This window comes from Pieris brassicae, chromosome 8 (genome assembly GCF_905147105.1).
Source record: "Pieris brassicae chromosome 8, ilPieBrab1.1, whole genome shotgun sequence".
NCBI lineage: Eukaryota > Metazoa > Arthropoda > Insecta > Lepidoptera > Pieridae > Pieris > Pieris brassicae.
The window spans coordinates 15814377-15833455 of record NC_059672.1 but is presented as its reverse complement, the minus strand read 5'-3'; the positions used below and the strand labels follow the sequence as shown (position 1 = coordinate 15833455).

Genomic DNA, 19079 nt, shown 5'->3' with positions numbered 1-19079 from the left:
AACAGCAGCAAAATTTAGTAAACGAGCCGAAGAAATTAAAAAATTATCGGGATATCAAAGAAATTGATGCGTCTAGTTATTCTTCGTCCCACATAAAACGAAATAATCAAGAGGTTGTTATAATTTTATACAGACTTGATAGATTAATATGTTTTAGAATTCCATAGTAACAATATATCTTTTATTTTGCCGATGTTTTAAATACGACGTTATCAAATAAAAATGAGTTATTTAATTATCGTATTGCTATAATTACGCAATAATTAAAAATTTTCAGAAAGTTAAAAGAAAGTATCCAGCGTTAGATCCTGAACAATATATCCTGAAAACTATTTTACCATTCGACGACATTATAAAGGATAAGAAAAGATATAGTAAAAGTTGCAAACCAGTTATAAAGATTACTGTAGTACCGAAATCGGTTGAGACGCAGACTTCTAAGGTTTTCAATAAAAAAATCTTAAGGAAGAAAATAAAAAATAGTTGCTCTAATCACGACGGTTTACACTCTAACGTTTGTTCTGTCTCTGGAAGGAAGCGTGAAAAAATCTTCGAAATAAAATCTTCAGAAAGCGACAACTTGTGTAAGAAACGCCTATATTATTTTAATAAAATGAACAAAAATAATTTCAAAGATAAAAGAAAGAAAGATGGCAAGAAGGATTTTAATGACGATCTAAGAAAATGTAATACTATCAACTGCCCAAACACACCAGGCATTCCCGATGTTAGTAGACATAGAAGCCATGTTAAAATCGTTGGTAGGTTAGGCCTCACCAATGACGACAGATATGTATTGAATTGTGCTGCTACGATAGATGATAGACCAAGTGAGTATGCATAAAGATTTCATAAAACTATTATTCTATTTTTTGGCCATATTTGGCTAGAATAGTACATAAAACTTGTAGCGACACCTACAATCATTACGACGATTACGTCGTACTCTGAAAGGTGCTAACAAAGTTATTCCGAAGGATTTTTACAATTTCTCGACCTCTGCCCAGTGGCATATTAGTCCTACATCCCTGGAGGGGACCATTACATTACATAGGTCGGAGAAACAGCAGCTTTCCTTGCTTCATACTATTTACGCTAAGAATTTTTGTTACAACAATTCAATCCTGTGCTTGTTATATCATATTCCATATTATCGTTTCTCCTCATATTATATATAGTAGGTCATAAAACTCTTCTAAAACGTAAAATAAGAATAGCGAAAGTTTTTAATTAGTTTGAATTATTTTAGTTCTTACGAATATTACTCAAGATGAACCGATGAGAGACAAACATGGCGAACAACCGTAAGTATGCTAATATAGGATTAAAGTTTTTAATAAGTTCTTACTAATGTTATAGGATAATTCATCTTGACATAATTTAATTTAAAGAGTTCACGAGCATAGCCGACCCTCTCGAAACTATAGTCCAAAAGAATACTTTTTCAATGAGGCAGCTGCTTGCAATAGCGATTGCACAAGGTAATATAATAGGTTTAACTTTCGATAGGTAGAGAAATTAAATATAGTAGTATAGCATAGAAAGAAAAACTTCTTTACAGGTATGCAATGTAAGAATTCATAAAATTTTATTTAAGACAAGTTTTTAAAAATTAAGGTCATATACCTACTGATTCATTTCAGAATGGAATCCCAAGGCATTCAAGTGAATTTACTTCAAGATTCAGAATATAAAAAAAGATACGGGCCCATGAAAAATAAGTATAGCCAATGTGTATGTACTGGTGGAACAATTAAATCGGAAAATGAGACTGCTAAAGGACTTCAAACTCCCATTGTCGTCATTTCAGTGTATCCCAAAGAAAACGGAAGTGATGGTCATATGGTCAGAGTTGAAGAAAGACAAATGTCTCCTATAGCAAAAACGGATGTCCAACAAAAAGCATCAAACAAGAATAAACAATCTACATCCCAAAGGCTTGCATCGCCAAAAGAATTATCTCCTAATAATAAAGAGTATCTAAGAGAAACTAACAATAATAAAATATTTAAAAACAATGCGAAAAGTGTATCACCAAATCGTTTTTCAAACTCTACTAGAAATCATATTCCACTTGGAAGCTCTAGAACAGACGTATTTAGTAAAAGAAGTAAATCAAAATTATCCAAAAGACTATACCAAGGTAGACAAGATATGGAAACACGCGGAGGCCAAAAAAATTTAGACACAAATCGAAGTTTGGCAAAGAAAGCTTTAGTCGATGATTATATCAACAAACTAGAAACTGAAGAAGCTATAAATAATAGAGACATAGCAAGACATGATTATGCCTCACCAAAAAATAAAGCTTCAAAGGTCACTGTGAATATTGATGGTGCATCCGAACGTTATAATTTACTTTTTAAACATGATAGACAAAATACAGATTTCTCAGTAAGAAAAACTGTTAAATCAAAGAAGAAGACACACCTTTCCTCTATGGAAAATTTATTAATTTTAACAGATGACACTAAAATCCCTGCTTCTGGGTCGTTATCACACTCAGCCAATTCACCCGTGAGTTCAAGAAAAATTTCAAGGTCACCTGTAAATATATATTTATACCTAACCTTAACCTATTGGGCAAATTTAATTTTTGATTAAAATTATATAGGATAAATGCATAATTTTAATACATTTCAGAATCCAAGTAAAGCAGGAAGAAACATAAATAAAAAATCTTCCAACTTAAATGTTCGAGACAGTATAGAAGTTTTGCATGGGTAGGGTAGAGCTTTTTCTTTGTTGTAAAAACTACAATAACATGTAATTATAACCGAATTTCTATTTTTCATAATCATTTTAGGCGGACAAGCTCTGGAAACTCAAAACAAAAAATGACCGAAAAAAATAACAACAATACGATTGATAACAATTATGAAGGTTGTAACATTTTGTTTAATATAATAAGGATAATAAACTATATATTTGATAAAAACCCCTTTTTTAGGACGGGCTAAGCATTACCGTGGGGACCCGTGCGTAATTCCAGATCCATCCGAAAGAGACAAGGAGATAAGGCAGTTGTTGGGTATTTTAACGGGACGAAACTTAAATGAGTCTAAACAAAATTCTAGACAATCTCAGGTAAATTCTAAATAAAAATAAAAACCTAATCACTAATTTTTTTACAATAATACATTTTTTATATTTATCTTAGGTACCTATCTAAATACAAAAATTACTTATTAAATTACTTAACACCTATTAAGTAATTTAACTTCAAATGCCTACCTGATAAAGGCATATTTTTTTTTATAATAACTTGATTCTTATATTTAAATATTTTTAAGGAAACCTTTGTTGTAAAAAACTCCGAAGAATGCTTCATCGAAAAAGAATGGTTAAGTTTTTTTCTTTTTAATTTTTTTAAACTCATAGATAAGTAGAAATTTTGACATACGTCGCAGGTTTATGCCCTAAATAAAAATAAAAAAAATGAGGCGTACCTATAGAGACTTACTTTATACTTATGATATATACATATACATAATTATCTACTTATGTAGTAACATGGTACTAAAGAGTGTATTTAACATTTGTTAAATACACTCGAGTTATGTACCTGAAATATTATTAGATATAGCCTTATAGCCTTAGTCTGTTCATTCGTTTGTTTATTCATAAGTTGTGACTATTCTTTTTACAAATTGAATTTGATTTTCAGCAAAAATAAAGTAAAACTAAGTAGCAGTCTAGCTAAACTATTTCCACAAAAATTTATAACAAAACTACAACATAAATCAAAGGCTGATTTAAAACACTCCGAAGAAACAAAATATAATGAATTGAACGAAATTGTTCCAATAAAAGAAAAACGTATGACAGAAGATGTTCAACCAACAATTTGTGGAGTCGCACAGCACGAGAGATTATGTACCAACCATTCCACATTGTCATATGGGTCTAAAAATAATGTTATTCACAATAGTAGAAATGTAGAACATGTAAATGATGCCAATCTTATTCTTAATAGAAATATACACGTGTTTTTAGAAGTAGAACAGTTTACAAAACAAAAACCTATAATGTTGACTCGGAAACAATATAATAAAGTTAAGAGAACGATACAAAACACTGTATGTAAAAAGTTTAGCAATGACAGAAGAAAGGCAAATTACTATAGTAGCGTTACCATTGGAGAAGTAAGAATAAAATCCAAATTTCAGAAAGTGTTACGATTAAGCAAGGAGGTGCAAACTGATAATACAAATATTAAAAAAATCAGCTCTGATACGTTATCTGACAAGTATAATGAATCTGAATGTTCGTTTAATTGGGATATCGAAAAGGAAAAGAAAAATGAAATTAGCCAATCAACAACTGAGGAAAGTAAAAATGCTCAGTTATTGAGTAAGCCAAGAAACATCGTTTCATCGATAGAGGTCCGATATGCTAGCGTATCACTGATGAAGCATGTTACTTATTCTTCACTTGCTTGTAATAAAGATAATTCGAATTTTGTGGAACAAAAGGATTCCAACTCAATTCATACTATTTTTAAAGGTGTTAAAATTTGACGTACCTATGCAACCTTTTTATCAATTAGAATAGTTTTTACACAATCTTGTTAGGCGCTATAGGGAATGTATACAGTGCAGATGTTTATAATAACGATATCTATATGTTTATAAAAAACCATGTACATGTTACCTTAAAAGAAAGAAATCTGTGGCGCTTCAACCTTTTAGGTTTTGGCCTCAAATTTCTGTATCTGTTTAATGATCATTTATACGCAAGCAGGTGATCAGCGTCCTGTGTCTGACACACCGTCGACTATTTGGGTCTAAGGCAAGCCGGTTTCCTCATGATATTTTCTTTTACCGTTCGAGAGAATGTTAAATGCGCTTATTGAAAGAAAGTCCATTGGCGCACATCCGGGGATCGAACCTACGACCTCAGGGATGAAAGTCGCCCCCGCTAAAGCAACTAGGCGAACACTGGTCTCCATGTTACTGTCAAGGTACAATCCAGAGTTGTAGGTGAATAAATATAGTGTTTTATTTATGGAAATTACCAGTGTTTATCAGTTTACGTGAAATTTGAATTTGAATTAGTGTAAGTTACTAATAAATTAACTACTATCACTATGCATATTTTGTACAGGTCACAAGAAGTCAGTGACACCAAACCTCGGGACATCTGCATATTCTTTGTACTCTAGCAATAGTAACCATACAAGCCTAAGCAAAGGATCTCAATTGATCGACTCAAAAAAGAAGCCACTACTGCAGCGTTTGGTGTCGTGTCTCATAATGAGATCAAAAATGTCAGAAATAAAAATAGGCAAACCACGTCATAAGCAACCAACTAAGAATAGCTCAATTAACTCGTATAATATCAGCACATCATTCGCGGTAGGCAAATTATAGTTTAATTTTGATACTTAGTTACGTCAGTCTTATCGCTAATATAATATTGTCTCAAGTATTGGTTTACGTTTTGGGGTCGTTCTCGAGCGATCATTATTTTGGGTATAATTTGCGTTCATATTCGCAAACGCAACAAACAACTTATGTGATTGTTGCGTTTATTGGTTAAATTATAATTATTATCATTATTATGTTTAGCAATATATTTATTTTGATATTGCAGGGTGTGGAAATACCATCGTCATTATACGACACGTCCGCATCTTTTTATAGTAACCATACAATTTTGCCTGTGTACAAGATGAAACGAAGCTTCTTCAGTTCCGTTAAAGGATTTCTTACTCATCACCGAAATTGAAAACCTTTCATTATCTATAATGTTTTTTGTTATATTAAAAAATACGTATGGTTTACAATATTATAGATATTATTATCAATCGAATATACTAAACAATGCTAAATCATCTTATGATGAATAATGTGAACTCTTTTATTGATTCAGAACATTGTCATGATTATGAATACATAAAATAAGATTACAGTCTTGTTTTTTTTTCGATGCAATAGCTACATAATTTGACATTGTAGATGAATGTTTTTATATTTTATATGTTATATAACAGAAATTAAAAATGTGACCGAATCAATACAATAAATCGCGGGGTTCTTATGAAAACGTTTATATTTTCGCATTAAATGTAAAAGTCACTTCCCTATAATATATATTCCTTTTATATAGTCTGTGTATATAAGTCATACGTCAATCACAAATATCTAACATAGTCATGAACACTTAAAAGTCAAAAAATGACAAATCTCAATTGGTATTGAATAAAGATTCAAGAATCCAAAAATTATACGCCCCTCGGGTACCTAAATTAATGAAATACACCTAATTTTATTTGTTCTAAACATCGTCTAGGCTTCCCTTCGTGAAGTATCGTAAGTAATACATTTTTGTTATTGGCATATTGAGTATTTTACTAGATGAGGGATGCGGCGAGTATTGATTTTTCAGATTGATTGTTATCATTAAATGTATTGGTATATGTGTTGTAGAATAACCAGTAAGCCTAAATAAACCTGCTAAAATGACTGATTCTAAATACTTCACGACAACTAAAAAGGGAGAGATATTTGAACTTAAATCTGAACTCAATAGTGACAAAAAAGAAAAGAAAAAAGAAGCTGTTAAAAAGGTTGGTATAGGAATCTCATAGTTTGAACAGTCCACATGAAATTAAATAGAGAATTGATTATCCTATTAACTGATGAACAATGGGTTTTGTAGGTCATAGCTTCTATGACAGTTGGCAAGGATGTTTCTGCACTCTTCCCTGATGTAGTCAACTGCATGCAGACAGACAACCTGGAACTTAAGAAATTGGTCTACTTATATCTAATGAATTATGCCAAATCACAGCCAGATATGGCTATAATGGCTGTTAATACATTTGTTAAGGTATGCATCTGTTTTTTGTTTTACTTACTAATGTTTAATTGATAATATTTTCACAATTTAATTGACAATTAAGCTTTTCATCTCCTATTATTTGCAAATATCATCAAAAAATTAAAATTAAGAGAGAAAGGACAACTATCAATGGCATTATTCAGCTTACTGAAAATCTCCATAAGTATTGCTTAATGTTATATATATAATATACAGGATAGTATTTACATTTTGACTTAAAAACTGGATTATTGTATGACAAGTAAAGTAGATTAGTTATCTATGTGAGTGACTTGTCTTTTTTGTCGTTTTAATGTCTACTGTACCATATTATGATGGGTGGAAGGATCTACCAACATACCAGCTTGTTAAGGTAAACATCTGATCCAAAAAATCAACTCATCAGCTGTAGATTTACACATTATAATAGGTGGACAGTCATGCACAAATATTGATAATACTCATCTACTATGTTGGCTACTTTCAATTAGCTAATTGTCCTGACACAAAAGGTTTAAATTGGATATTTTCCTCTCCAACACACATTCTTTAAAAAAGTTGTTACTATATTTTATTTAGACTATGTATTTGTAATTAAACTTAAGCTAAAAATATCACAAACAATGCCAATTACATAATGAGCACCAGGTGGGTGTGAAGATAAAACTAAAGATGAAGTTGGCTGTACATAGTAGGTGGGGCTGTACATACAATATGCATGTATATTTCTAAGATCTGCATGATCAAACACCAAACAGACTCATTTGGCACTGATGTGTAAATCTACATTTTCAACAAATCAGCTGAAGTAAACATGTATGTTTTGATACAAGAAATCATGTCTCATCATAATACTCCAGTATAGCATTGGCATTAGTTTTATATTGTATGGTAGAAAAATGTCACAAAAAAACCTAAAAATATAACAAAACTGCAAATTTATAAAATTAAAAACATTATTTTGCTTGAAATAATTATTTTTTGATGACAAATTGCTACAAATAGGTAACAAGAAATATAAGCTAAGTAGTTAGAGATTTGGCAAATATCATACAAAATTTTGTAACCATTACATTTTCTACCATACTTGCTTATAGTGAAATAGCTTCAGTATAATTGATGTGTTGCTTTCTTTCTCTCAAAAAAAATAAAAACTAATTATTTTAAATATTCAGGACTGTGAAGATTCGAATCCACTAATTCGTGCACTGGCCGTGCGAACTATGGGATGCATTCGGGTTGACAAAATCACAGAGTATCTTTGTGAGCCTCTGCGAAAATGCTTGAAGGATGAAGACCCATATGTGAGGAAAACTGCAGCTGTTTGTGTTGCGAAGTTGTACGATATTTCACCAAGTATGGTGGAAGATCAGGTACATAAAAATATGTTACTGGTGTATTCTTAAGGTCCCAATCAATATACATATGCCATGTTATAACAATCTTTTAAACTTTTCTATATAAGTATGTTTTTTAAGATATCTAGGAAAGAAAACACTTTTCGAACAGATATAGCTATATATTATAATTAAAAACTTATAATTATTTACATATTTCTAAATTTATGTAATGTTTGTGTGTAAAAGCTGTTTTAACAAAAGACAATACTATATCTAGGAAAGTCCAAAGAAGCATTATGTACTTAGAATATAATCTGCATCCCAAAAGAATGCTATATAAATCACATGAAATTGACATTAAAATTTCAGGGTTTTTTGGATCAGTTAAAGGAATTGCTGAGTGATTCAAACCCTATGGTTGTTGCTAATGCCGTGGCAGCTCTCTCTGAGATTAATGAAGCAAGTGTTTCAGGACATCCATTAGTTGGTATGTTATGCTTATTTAAATTTTAAATCAGTAACTACCAAAAAGACTGTATTTATTGTGGACCATTAGTTATTATTATTGTCCTTGTTTTTATGATGAATTATATAAAATAAATGTTAGATATGTACCTTATAAATTTTTAAAGAAATAAGTGCAAAGGTAAAATAAAAAAATAAAAAACTAATTTTGTTGAGCTAGCAAAAGTGGTTCAATAAAAAAGTTCATAATATTTTTTTTTATTCACACTACTTTTCACTCAAGATTCCAAATAAATATAAAAATCTATAATAAAATTATAGGCTGCAAACCCTATACATACCAATGTTAATCAAAGACTTTACAATTATACATACATTCGTGCAATACAGCAATCATATTGTCAGGTAAAAGGACAGGACATAGACAAAAGGTGCTTTTTACATAATAATGAATTTTCCAGAAATGAACGCGCCAACCATTAACAAGCTACTGACAGCCCTTAATGAATGCACTGAGTGGGGACAGGTGTTCATCCTCGATGCCTTGTCAAACTACTGCCCTCGTGACTCGCGCGAGGCTCACTCCATCTGCGAGAGAATAACCCCGAGGCTGGCGCACGCAAATGCAGCTGTTGTGCTTTCCGCGGTCAAGGTTTGTATAACGGTTTAATATTGAAACTAATATTTCCAATTCCAAATTTAAAATTATTTTTACAAAGAAAACTATGAGTATCAAAGTTTATTCCTATTTTTTTGTTTGATCCACAAATATTGCAATTTAAGTTTAAGGTATTGTCCTTAAAACACTTAATGTTACTTTAAGTTAAACATGAGCCATTTATAATCTTTGTTGTTTTACCAGGTTCTTATGAAACTTATGGAAATGCTCTCCGATGAGACAGAGCTTGTTAACACCTTGTCTCGAAAACTGGCCCCACCCCTAGTTACCTTATTGAGTGCTGAACCAGAAGTCCAGTACGTGGCTCTTCGGAACATAAACCTTGTTGTGCAGAAGAGGCCGGAAATTCTGAAACATGAGATGAAGGTGAGATAAATTAATAAATTAGAAAAAAAATCCAAATAAATTAGTAATGTGAAAGCTTCAGAGCAGCTGAAAGCGGTGTTGGTTTAGTAGTTTGAGTGAGACTCATACCTGAGGTCGTGAGTTCGATCCCCAGTTCACTAATTAACTTTCTATGTGAGCGTTTATTTGAGACCCACGTGCTTAATAAAATTAATTTTATAGCTAAGGACTATTGGATACAAAATAATACACATGTAATGTTAATTTCGATAAATATTAGTAACACGTTTATCTTGATGTATTTATAAGCAACAAATTTTATCACCATAGAGAGATTATAATATAGCTAAGCTTTAATTGCGTCGCGCTTTTCTTTAGATGTTTGAACGAGAAACTATTAACAATATTTACAGGAATAGTTTCATGTCATGACTTATATGTATATATATGTCTCCGGAATATAACAGAATCCGCTAGATTATACATTTTACTAGGTAATTTATAAACTTTCGTAGGGTTCTAAAAGAGAGATAAATTGTATTATTTCACGCCCACATATTCGCAAATTGATAAACATACCGAACTCACGCGAAAAATAATAAGTAAGCGATAACCAAACGGCGTGTGCGCTCTGATTGGTTGAATAAGGCACTAACCAAAACTTAACCGTTTCGAATCTTACGAATGGATATCCGTTAGTTTATAAATTTATCACGAGATGTCGCAAATTGATAAATTGATAAACTTGCGGATTTTGTTATATTCCGGTGACATACATATATTTTATATATTTACTTATTCATTCACACTTCGTCACCTTATACAAAAACTTACATATAACAAAGCAGGTTAGATAAGTTATTAGGGGCCAAATAAGGGGCTGCCTTATCGCTAACAAGCGATTTCTTCCAGACAAACCTAAAGAGAACAATTAAAAAAAAAACACCTACAGAGGCTCAGGTACAAGAAGTGGATAACAATTAACAAAAAAGAACACAAAATAAGATGTACAAACTAACTATAACTTAAATCTTTATTTAAGTTATAGTTTTTACTTTTAAAATCTAAAGAAAATAATAATAATATATATAAACAAAAATGTATTAGCAAGGTTAATTATTAGAAGCGTAAACAATCATCACAATAGAAGCCAATATGAGCCCCTTAGGTTTTACATCAGTCATAAATTGTTGTCAACATTCTCGTTTCCTATAATATCCAATAACATAAGTGTCGTTTAGATTTATGAACCCTTAGATAAGCGAAGTTTGTATTTGTTAGCGTCACAACCCCTCTACCCCTAGTTTTGTGTTATAAGCTCATATTTTAAACCGTGTTTTGTTTAAACATCTCCATACAAAAACTTAATTCATCACATTTCACAGTCAAACATGATTTGTGTGTAATTTTCACTGTTTACAAAGCGCATGCAATGGAATTTCTCATTTTCACGTCAGTGTTAATATTGCAGCAGTGTTGGCCTAGTGGCTTCAGCGTGCGACTCTCATCCCTGAGGTCGTAGTTTCGATGCCCGGCTGTGCACCAATGGATTTTCTTTCTATGTGCGCATTTAACATTAGCTCGAACGGTGAAGAAAAACATCGTGAGGGACCGGCTTGCCTTAGACCCAAAAAGTCGACGGTATGACAGGCACAGAAGGCTGATCACCTACTTGCCTATTCAATTTACAAACGATCATGAAACAGATACAGAAATCTGAGGCACAGACCTAAAAAATTGTAACGCCATTGATATTATATTTAATATTTGATGTTTATGTTCATAACTAAACTTTTTTTTCCAGGTGTTCTTTGTGAAGTACAACGACCCTATATATGTAAAGTTGGAAAAGTTGGACATCATGATACGTCTGGCGTCGCAGGCGAATATCGCGCAGGTGCTGGGTGAATTGAAGGAATATGCTACTGAGGTGGACGTGGACTTTGTGAGGAAGGCCGTTCGGGCAATTGGTAGATGTGCTATTAAGGTATAACTCTTCGTTACATTACAATATTTTAAAAAAATGAACATAATTAAATCAAACGAAGGGCAACTGGCGGCCTTATCGTTTTCGAGCTTTCTCTTCCAGGCAACCACTTATTATTTATATAGAACTCAAATTACTTTGTACTTAATTTTTGTATATGGACCTGCAACATCACGATGTTTTGCAAGTGCGTTGCCGGTCTTTAAGGAATAGACCACACGCTCTTTTCTATAATTTTCTAATTTACCTTTTACAGATATATATAAATTGGTCATTAATGTAATTTTCATTATGTTAGGTGGAGCCGTCGGCCGAACGATGTGTATCAACTTTGCTGGAGTTAATTCAAACAAAAGTGAACTATGTGGTGCAGGAAGCCATCGTTGTGATCAAAGATATATTTCGGAAGTACCCGAATAAATATGAGAGCATTATCAGCACTTTGTGTGAAAATCTTGACACCTTAGACGAGCCAGAGGCCAGGGCTTCTATGGTAACATATTATATTCAATATTTTAATAAAACAAATTATTTATATATATTCCCTATAACATAATTCGATGCGTATCGTCATCCGCGAGAGACTTTGTTTAATACAGTTTAGACGCTCCGCAAAATTAAGTTGTAGTATAGATTAGTTATAATAAATTGTGGATGTTTTTTTACCAATAAAATTTTGTTCTTAATATTTTGAAGCTTATGCAACAATTTGAGTAACTTATTAATTATATCTGTTTCAAATAACACTAATAATATTTATATAAATTATATAAAATTGTATAATATATAATATTATAAAGATCGTAATGTGAAAATGAATTTTATCCCAATCAGCTGTTTCATCTAAAAAACTAATTTTTTAAGGTTATAAGGCAATGGGCTCTATTATTTTGTTTCCTTTAAATTTGAAATAAAATATGTTTCAGGTATGGATTGTTGGCGAGTACGCGGAGCGTATCGACAACGCTGATGAGTTATTAGATTCATTCCTCGAGGGATTCCACGATGAAAACGCTCAGGTGAATTTGTTTTTGAATAAATAATTTAATAAATATTATTACTGTGTAAACTCTATATAACGACACTGAAAGGATTGCGCATTTAATGGCGTTATAGAGAGATGTCGTTAAATGGAAAGAAGATAATGGTATAGATATTACATGACTCCTACTTATTAGTCATGGTCAACAACAGTCTACACGTGCAAGCAATACCAATTTGTTAACAAAAGAACGAATTTCTTCGACAGTTCATAAGTATGATGAATAAAACGATAAAAGAACGTACACAACTGCGCAGTTTTTACTAATTTTAGCAACTTGAAGACTACTTTATTATTCATTTGAGAGTGGGTGTAATGATATGTAGAGTGTTTCATTGTATTGAAGACAAGCTAAACCAACCAAAGCCAATTGATTTCGACGCTTTAGGGAGTTCGTCGTTAAATCGAGGGACGTCACATCTAGTTCACACTGTATAGCTTAATAATGTTCATTAACAAGGAACATAAATTAATTTGTAAAAAACTTTAATTTTGACATTTCATATAAAATAGTTATCGAATCTGAATAGGATTACAACACCATTGAAACCATTTCAACGCATCAGACATACAATAATTAAGAACTTATAACATAATTACACAGATTTTAAATAAGGTTTTTTAGAACTCTTAACATACTTATATTCGATTACGGAGCGTTCAAGTATTACGTAACGATTTTTTTCCTTTTGTAAAACGTTACGATTCAGGGGCGGGGATTGTTAATATTATATTGCACTTTCCAGTACTTTACACCACATAATGGTAAGTTTTAGGTTTAAAGGTCACGAAACGTTTTACTATTGGATACAGAAACGTTACGGCGCGTTTCATGGGGGGGGGGGGTCAAGAATCCAAAAATTGCGTGACGTAATACTTGAACGCTCGCTTATGTTTATAAAACTATCTTTAGATAGTGCTTGGCTAATGCTAAGTCCGTAACTCTATCTTGCAGTTTCAAAGTTACGCCAAAATAATCCCAGATATATATCATGCTTATAGGTCCAACTGCAACTACTGACAGCTGTGGTTAAGTTGTTCTTAAAACGCCCTGCTGACACTCAAGAGCTCGTTCAACACGTGCTCAGTCTAGCTACACAGGACTCTGACAACCCCGACCTTAGGTAATCATTTTTAAGTTTGTAATTTTTCCGAAATTCCTTTAACTGCGAACTTTTATTGCGTTGATACATGATGTACTCATGTACAGTTGCATATAATATTAATTTAATGTTTAATGAAACGTTTTTGTCTTAATAAACGTTAATTTAATCTTAGGGCGAACTTTAAGCTTTAGTTTAAAAATATACTGCCGTGTCTTGTTTATAAAATGTCAATGTTATGAAAAAAATGACGCCAAAAAGCACAGATCACTAAAACCAAACAATAATAACGAAAAGTCTTGTTATATAAACTCTGTGGATATGATTTTAGACCTATATTGAACTATTGCCATTAAGAAAGTAGTATTATTATTTTTAAATATCACGAGATTAGATAAAAGTTTTTTTATGACAATTTTGTACCAATTTGCATGTTTGACGTTAACAGAGACCGCGGTTTCATTTATTGGCGATTGCTATCAACCGATCCTGCTGCTGCCAAGGAAGTGGTGCTGGCAGACAAGCCTCTCATCTCTGAGGAAACGGATCTCTTGGAGCCGACGCTTTTGGATGAACTGATCTGCCACATCAGCTCACTGGCTTCCGTCTATCATAAACCACCTACTGCCTTCGTAGAAGGTGAGTTTTTATTTTTATTAGTACGAGACTTTTCTAGTTGTTTTTGGTTATATATAAAAAAAGTCATAGAAAAAAACTACCGTTCGGAAGTATTCAAATGTAATATTATATTAACAATTGTAATAAATCAAAAATTTATTTGTTTCTCTGTCTCCTATATTAGAAAGGTTTTATAATATAGTGTAGTGTTGGTCTAATGTCGTTTGGCATGCGATTCTAATCACTGAGGTCGTAGGTTCGATCCCCGGCTGTGCACCAATGGACTTTCTATCTAGGGGCGTGAGAAAACTTTTTTTTATTTAATAAAACGGTCGGCCTTATAGCTAACAAGACATATTATCCAGGCAACCAAGAAAATTGAAATATTAAGGAGTGCAAGAAGTGTATAACTAAATTAACGAGAATAAAATTTCAAGTAACAAAGAAATAAATACAACTACAAAGTAAAATTTCAAATTAAAACAAATAAAAAGCTAATGTGCAATCTGCACAATTAATGCTAGGTTTAAAAATACAATAAAAAAATAATGCGAAAATACATTGATTACAAAAGCCTTATGTAGGTTTGTTATTAATAAACGGTATTAAAAGACGTTAGAATGGCTGTGTAAAATATCGAGGAGCGTGTTCAATAACTTTGTTGCCGGAGATCCTAAATGACTTGCCTATATAGGAATTTCTAAAATGCGACTATCAGAGGAGCGTAATACATAGTGACCTAAGAATTTGAATTCATTTTAATATAAGAGGGAGTTCTTAATAGTAAATGATTATTTATTAATTATTCGGTACACTACAATATAAAAAAAAATTGAACATATTTAAATTACATAAGATAGGCAAGTAGTGCAAAAATAGATGTTATACACATTTATTAAGACAAAACTAAACAGGAACAAAAAAACAAACTAAACTGAAAAGATGATACATTAAAAATAGAAAGTAAAAAGACAAATAAATCGCGATAATTTAAGATAAGTCTTACGTCAGTTAGTAGTTAGTAAGAAAGTTAGGGATACGATGTGGACAAATGTTGTATATAAATGAAATATACAAGTTGTGATTTGAATGAAGGTCGCGCGGCGGGCGTGCGCAAGTCCCTTCCAGCTCGTGGCGTTACCGGAGAAGAATCAGTACCACAGGCAACTGTCATTCCTAACCAGGTATTGTTAAAATTTATAAAGAGATTTGTTTTTTTTTAATTTATAAATAGGATGGAAGAGATGTATAACGCATTATTTATTGTATTATTGATTGATTTTGTAAAGAAATTCTCATTTTACTTAGCCAACTGAGCCTACTGATAAACCTATTCTAAAATAATTAGTGGAACAGGAACATCATTATAGAATATCGTAAACAAGCATTATTTATTGAAAAAAATGCAGGATTATTTAACATATGCGCAGGAGTCGCTGATCGGTGACCTTTTGTCAATGGATATTGGCGGCGGAGCTCCAAATACCTCTGGACCTGCGCCTGCGCCGGCCTCTAATCTGGACTTGCTCGCCGGTGGATTGGATGTACTTGTAAGATTTTATTTGATTATTGGGTTTGAATAGAACTATTTTAGACTTCTTTAGAAAGAAATACTTTTATTTATGTAACTAAACACAACAAACAAATATACAGTATTTAAAAAAAATTAACCTTAGTCATAATAAAAATTATTAAAAATTTAAAAAGTTTGGTTCCTATGGCAGTGTATCTTTAACGCTGGCAGCATATCCTTGCGGTATTCCGATATTTAATTGTTTTATATTTTTTAAATGTAGGAGTAAAAAGCAAAATGGTGACATTTTAAACCAGTTTGATTTTAATTTGCAAGGGCTTTTCCTTAATAACTCTGTAATTTTTGACGTTTTAATAAAAAGGATGGGTTTTTATCCTGTTGTCGTATAATTTTTAAATAAGTGTGTCTTTTTAATCTCAATGAAATAATTGACAGTTGGGCGGTGGACCGGAGCCGACTCCCGCCCCAAGTACAACTGGTCTTTTGGGAGACATATTCGGTGTGGCCGCTCCTCCAGCTTCCTTTGTGCCGCTGAAACAGTGCTGGCTGCCCGCTGATAAGGGAAAAGGTATGGTAATGCAAGTGAATAAAGGAAAAATTGTTACGAAGCAATATAGCAACATTGACTAAATACTAAATAAAATAAATCTATCAATTAATTAAAAATGATAGCAACATATGTTGCAAGTTCTAAAAAACCTTTGTTGCAATAATATTCTAATATAAATATAAAGACGACCCCAGCTCTTGCTCATGAAACATATTATTTTTTCTGTACAAAGGCCTAGAGATTTGGGGTACCTTCAGTAGGCAAGGCGGCCAGCCGCGTTTGGAGATGACTTTCACCAACAAAGCCATGCAGCCCATGACAGGGTTCGCTATACAGCTCAATAAGAACAGGTAAATTTAATTTTACCACGTTATTTTTTCCAATGAGGTAAAATTAAAATTAATCAAATTAATAAAAATGTATCCAAGTATTTTCCATTTTTTTACTTTTAACAAGTGCTAAATTACTACAATTTGTTTCTGAGAAATAGGCCGACAAACCTTCCAAATAAATGTAATAAATGTCTAGGATAATTTATAATTTGAATTTATTTGTACTTCTATGACAAATTATACAATTATGCTTGACTGGACGCTTGTTAAATCTGATTATTTAACTTTGATTATTTAGTAAAAAATTAAATAAATATTATGACTGTTGTACTTATACTCTCTTGTTTTAACATGACGTAACATACTTTAGTAAAAATGCACATAAGTTTTTATAATGGTAGTCATAAATCAGAAGATTTTAGAACAATAATTTTTGTAGTTTCGGCATATACCCGGGAGGGGCGCTGTCAGTGGGGGCTGTTGGAGCAGGCGCACGTGTTGACGCACCCTTACCTCTCGCCACTGGAGGACCCGTTCAGAGGATGGAGCCACTCAACAACTTACAGGTCTACCAATTTATTTATTTAAGTAATTATGTGCTAATTAAATTAATATATAATATTAAGAAAACACTTTAAACGGATTGAAGCTATGTATTATTATTATAAACTTATAACTATTTATACAATTTTAAATTAATTTTTTTTCTTTATTTTTCCGACGTTTCGCGACTTTACAGCGTGAATATATAATATTGTTTGTTTTCAATTACTAATAAAACTGGGTTAAAAAAATTATATTATGATAGACATTTTTATTGCATTGCATAATTGTCTTATTTCAGGTGGCGGTCAAGAACAACATAGACGTGTTCTACTTCGCCTGCCTCATTCCAGCTCACATTCTCTTCACAGAAGATGGACAGCTCGATAAAAGGGTCTTCCTCACCACTTGGAAAGAGATCCCAGCAGCGAACGAAGTCCAACACACGATTAACAATCTTATCGGCACGGCTGACACGATCGCCCACAAGATGTCGCTGAACAACGTTTTCACCATCGCCAAGAGAAACGTCGAAGGGCAAGACATGCTCTACCAGTCTCTGAAACTAACTAACAACATCTGGGTTCTTCTGGAACTAAAACTTCAACCTGGCAACCCTGAGGCTACCCTCAGCCTGAAATCCCGCACGGTAGAGGTTGCCACGTGCATATTCCAGGCTTACGAAGCCATACTCAAGTCGTAATCTCGTGTTAAGTATTATGTAAGTTATCAAAAAGACTTATACGACTGTAAATTCCATTAGAAGTATTATGTTTATTTGAAATAGTTATATGATCAAGCTATCAAAATGTAATGTTTAATAAATTATGTTAAAATATATTTCTTTTTTTTTCACAAGCGTAAAACTGATCAACCACAGAGAAACCAGAACAAAAAAAAGTAATAATTTCGCCTAGTTTATTATTAAAATCCGGAAATTCAAATCATCAGTTCATTATCTACTACGACTACACGACTATCTACGATTTTGTAAACTATTCGATTGTTCGTATAGTTTTTGCTAAAGGTCAGGTCATGTAGTACATTAGTTTTATTTATTTTGCATTTCACATCATTGTTTTAACACAACACAATATGGAACAAGGTATATAATACCCAGTTACCACGAATAAATATAAGTCAACTACCGCTGGCCCCTATGACTGTGTTGAGTAATATTTCTATAGAAACTATAATAATAATAAGCGTTTATCTTTGACATACATTTGATAAAAAAAGATAAATTTACAGTTTTAACTAAGATGCGGCCCCTGTCCGGGAGAAGGCCTCCAAACTTTTCCCACCCTAATTTATTTTGTGCCATCGTCATCTAATTTCTCCAAGCAACCCTCTCGATCCCGTCGGCCCATCGCTCTATTGGTCTTCCTTTGTTATTTTTGGACCAGTCCAGTCTGTTACTGCTTTAGACTATCTGTCATCTGTACAACGGGATACGTGGCCTGCCATAATGGAGATGCCATTTAAGTTTAAGGGCATATTGCTCATCATCAATAATATTGGTTTTTCTGCGAATATATTGACTTTTATGTTTGTCGCGTAATTTAATTCCGAGAATACTCCTTTCTATCGCACGTTGTCACGAACGTATTTTGGCTTTTGTTTTGTTTTTGAAAATCCAAGTTTGAGCTCCATATATAGAAACTACGTAAAGTGAAATCTAGGACTCGTCTCGACTTGAAGCACAGAAGATACCCA

General features: G+C 32.4%; 2 protein-coding genes across 4 annotated transcripts; both read left to right on the top strand.

Moving 5' to 3' along the window:
* The first annotated feature begins 2476 nt into the window (after positions 1–2476).
* On the top strand, positions 2477–5857 carry LOC123713599. Its single transcript, XM_045667346.1, has 8 exons — positions 2477–2540; positions 2644–2723; positions 2807–2883; positions 2951–3087; positions 3294–3343; positions 3668–4506; positions 5107–5357; positions 5596–5857. The coding sequence occupies exons 3-8, from the start codon at positions 2838–2840 to the stop codon at positions 5728–5730; spliced, it is 1458 nt and encodes a 485-aa protein (XP_045523302.1). The 5' UTR covers positions 2477–2540; positions 2644–2723; positions 2807–2837; the 3' UTR covers positions 5731–5857.
* A 322-nt stretch (positions 5858–6179) lies between these two features.
* LOC123713199 (AP-1 complex subunit beta-1) lies at positions 6180–18195 on the top strand. 3 transcript variants are annotated; one of them, XM_045666760.1, is made up of 19 exons: positions 6180–6314; positions 6432–6571; positions 6664–6834; positions 7172–7198; positions 8001–8198; positions 8535–8652; positions 9092–9282; positions 9493–9675; positions 11459–11641; positions 11940–12134; positions 12568–12660; positions 13686–13807; positions 14235–14425; positions 15500–15588; positions 15835–15954; positions 16374–16506; positions 16721–16838; positions 17260–17386; positions 17665–18195. In XM_045666760.1, the coding sequence occupies exons 2-19, from the start codon at positions 6464–6466 to the stop codon at positions 18064–18066; spliced, it is 2769 nt and encodes a 922-aa protein (XP_045522716.1). In that variant the 5' UTR covers positions 6180–6314; positions 6432–6463; the 3' UTR covers positions 18067–18195. The 3 variants fall into 3 exon arrangements, with proteins under 3 accessions (XP_045522716.1, XP_045522715.1, XP_045522717.1); XM_045666759.1 differs by having other exon boundaries at positions 6187–6314; positions 6391–6571; XM_045666761.1 differs by lacking the exon at positions 7172–7198 and having other exon boundaries at positions 6187–6314; positions 6391–6571.
* Positions 18196–19079: the final 884 nt, after the last annotated feature.

Coding starts and splice junctions, on each gene's coding strand:
- LOC123713199 (XM_045666760.1), top strand. CDS start 6,464: ATGACTGATTCTAAATACTTCACGACAACTAAAAAGGGAGAGATATTT. Junction 8,199..8,534: donor CAAGTATGGTGGAAGATCAG/GTACATAAAAAT, acceptor TTAAAATTTCAG/GGTTTTTTGGATCAGTTAAA. Junction 14,426..15,499: donor ACCTACTGCCTTCGTAGAAG/GTGAGTTTTTAT, acceptor ATTTGAATGAAG/GTCGCGCGGCGGGCGTGCGC.
- LOC123713599 (XM_045667346.1), top strand. CDS start 2,838: ATGACCGAAAAAAATAACAACAATACGATTGATAACAATTATGAAG. Junction 2,884..2,950: donor GATTGATAACAATTATGAAG/GTTGTAACATTT, acceptor CCCCTTTTTTAG/GACGGGCTAAGCATTACCGT. Junction 4,507..5,106: donor AATTCATACTATTTTTAAAG/GTGTTAAAATTT, acceptor TATTTTGTACAG/GTCACAAGAAGTCAGTGACA.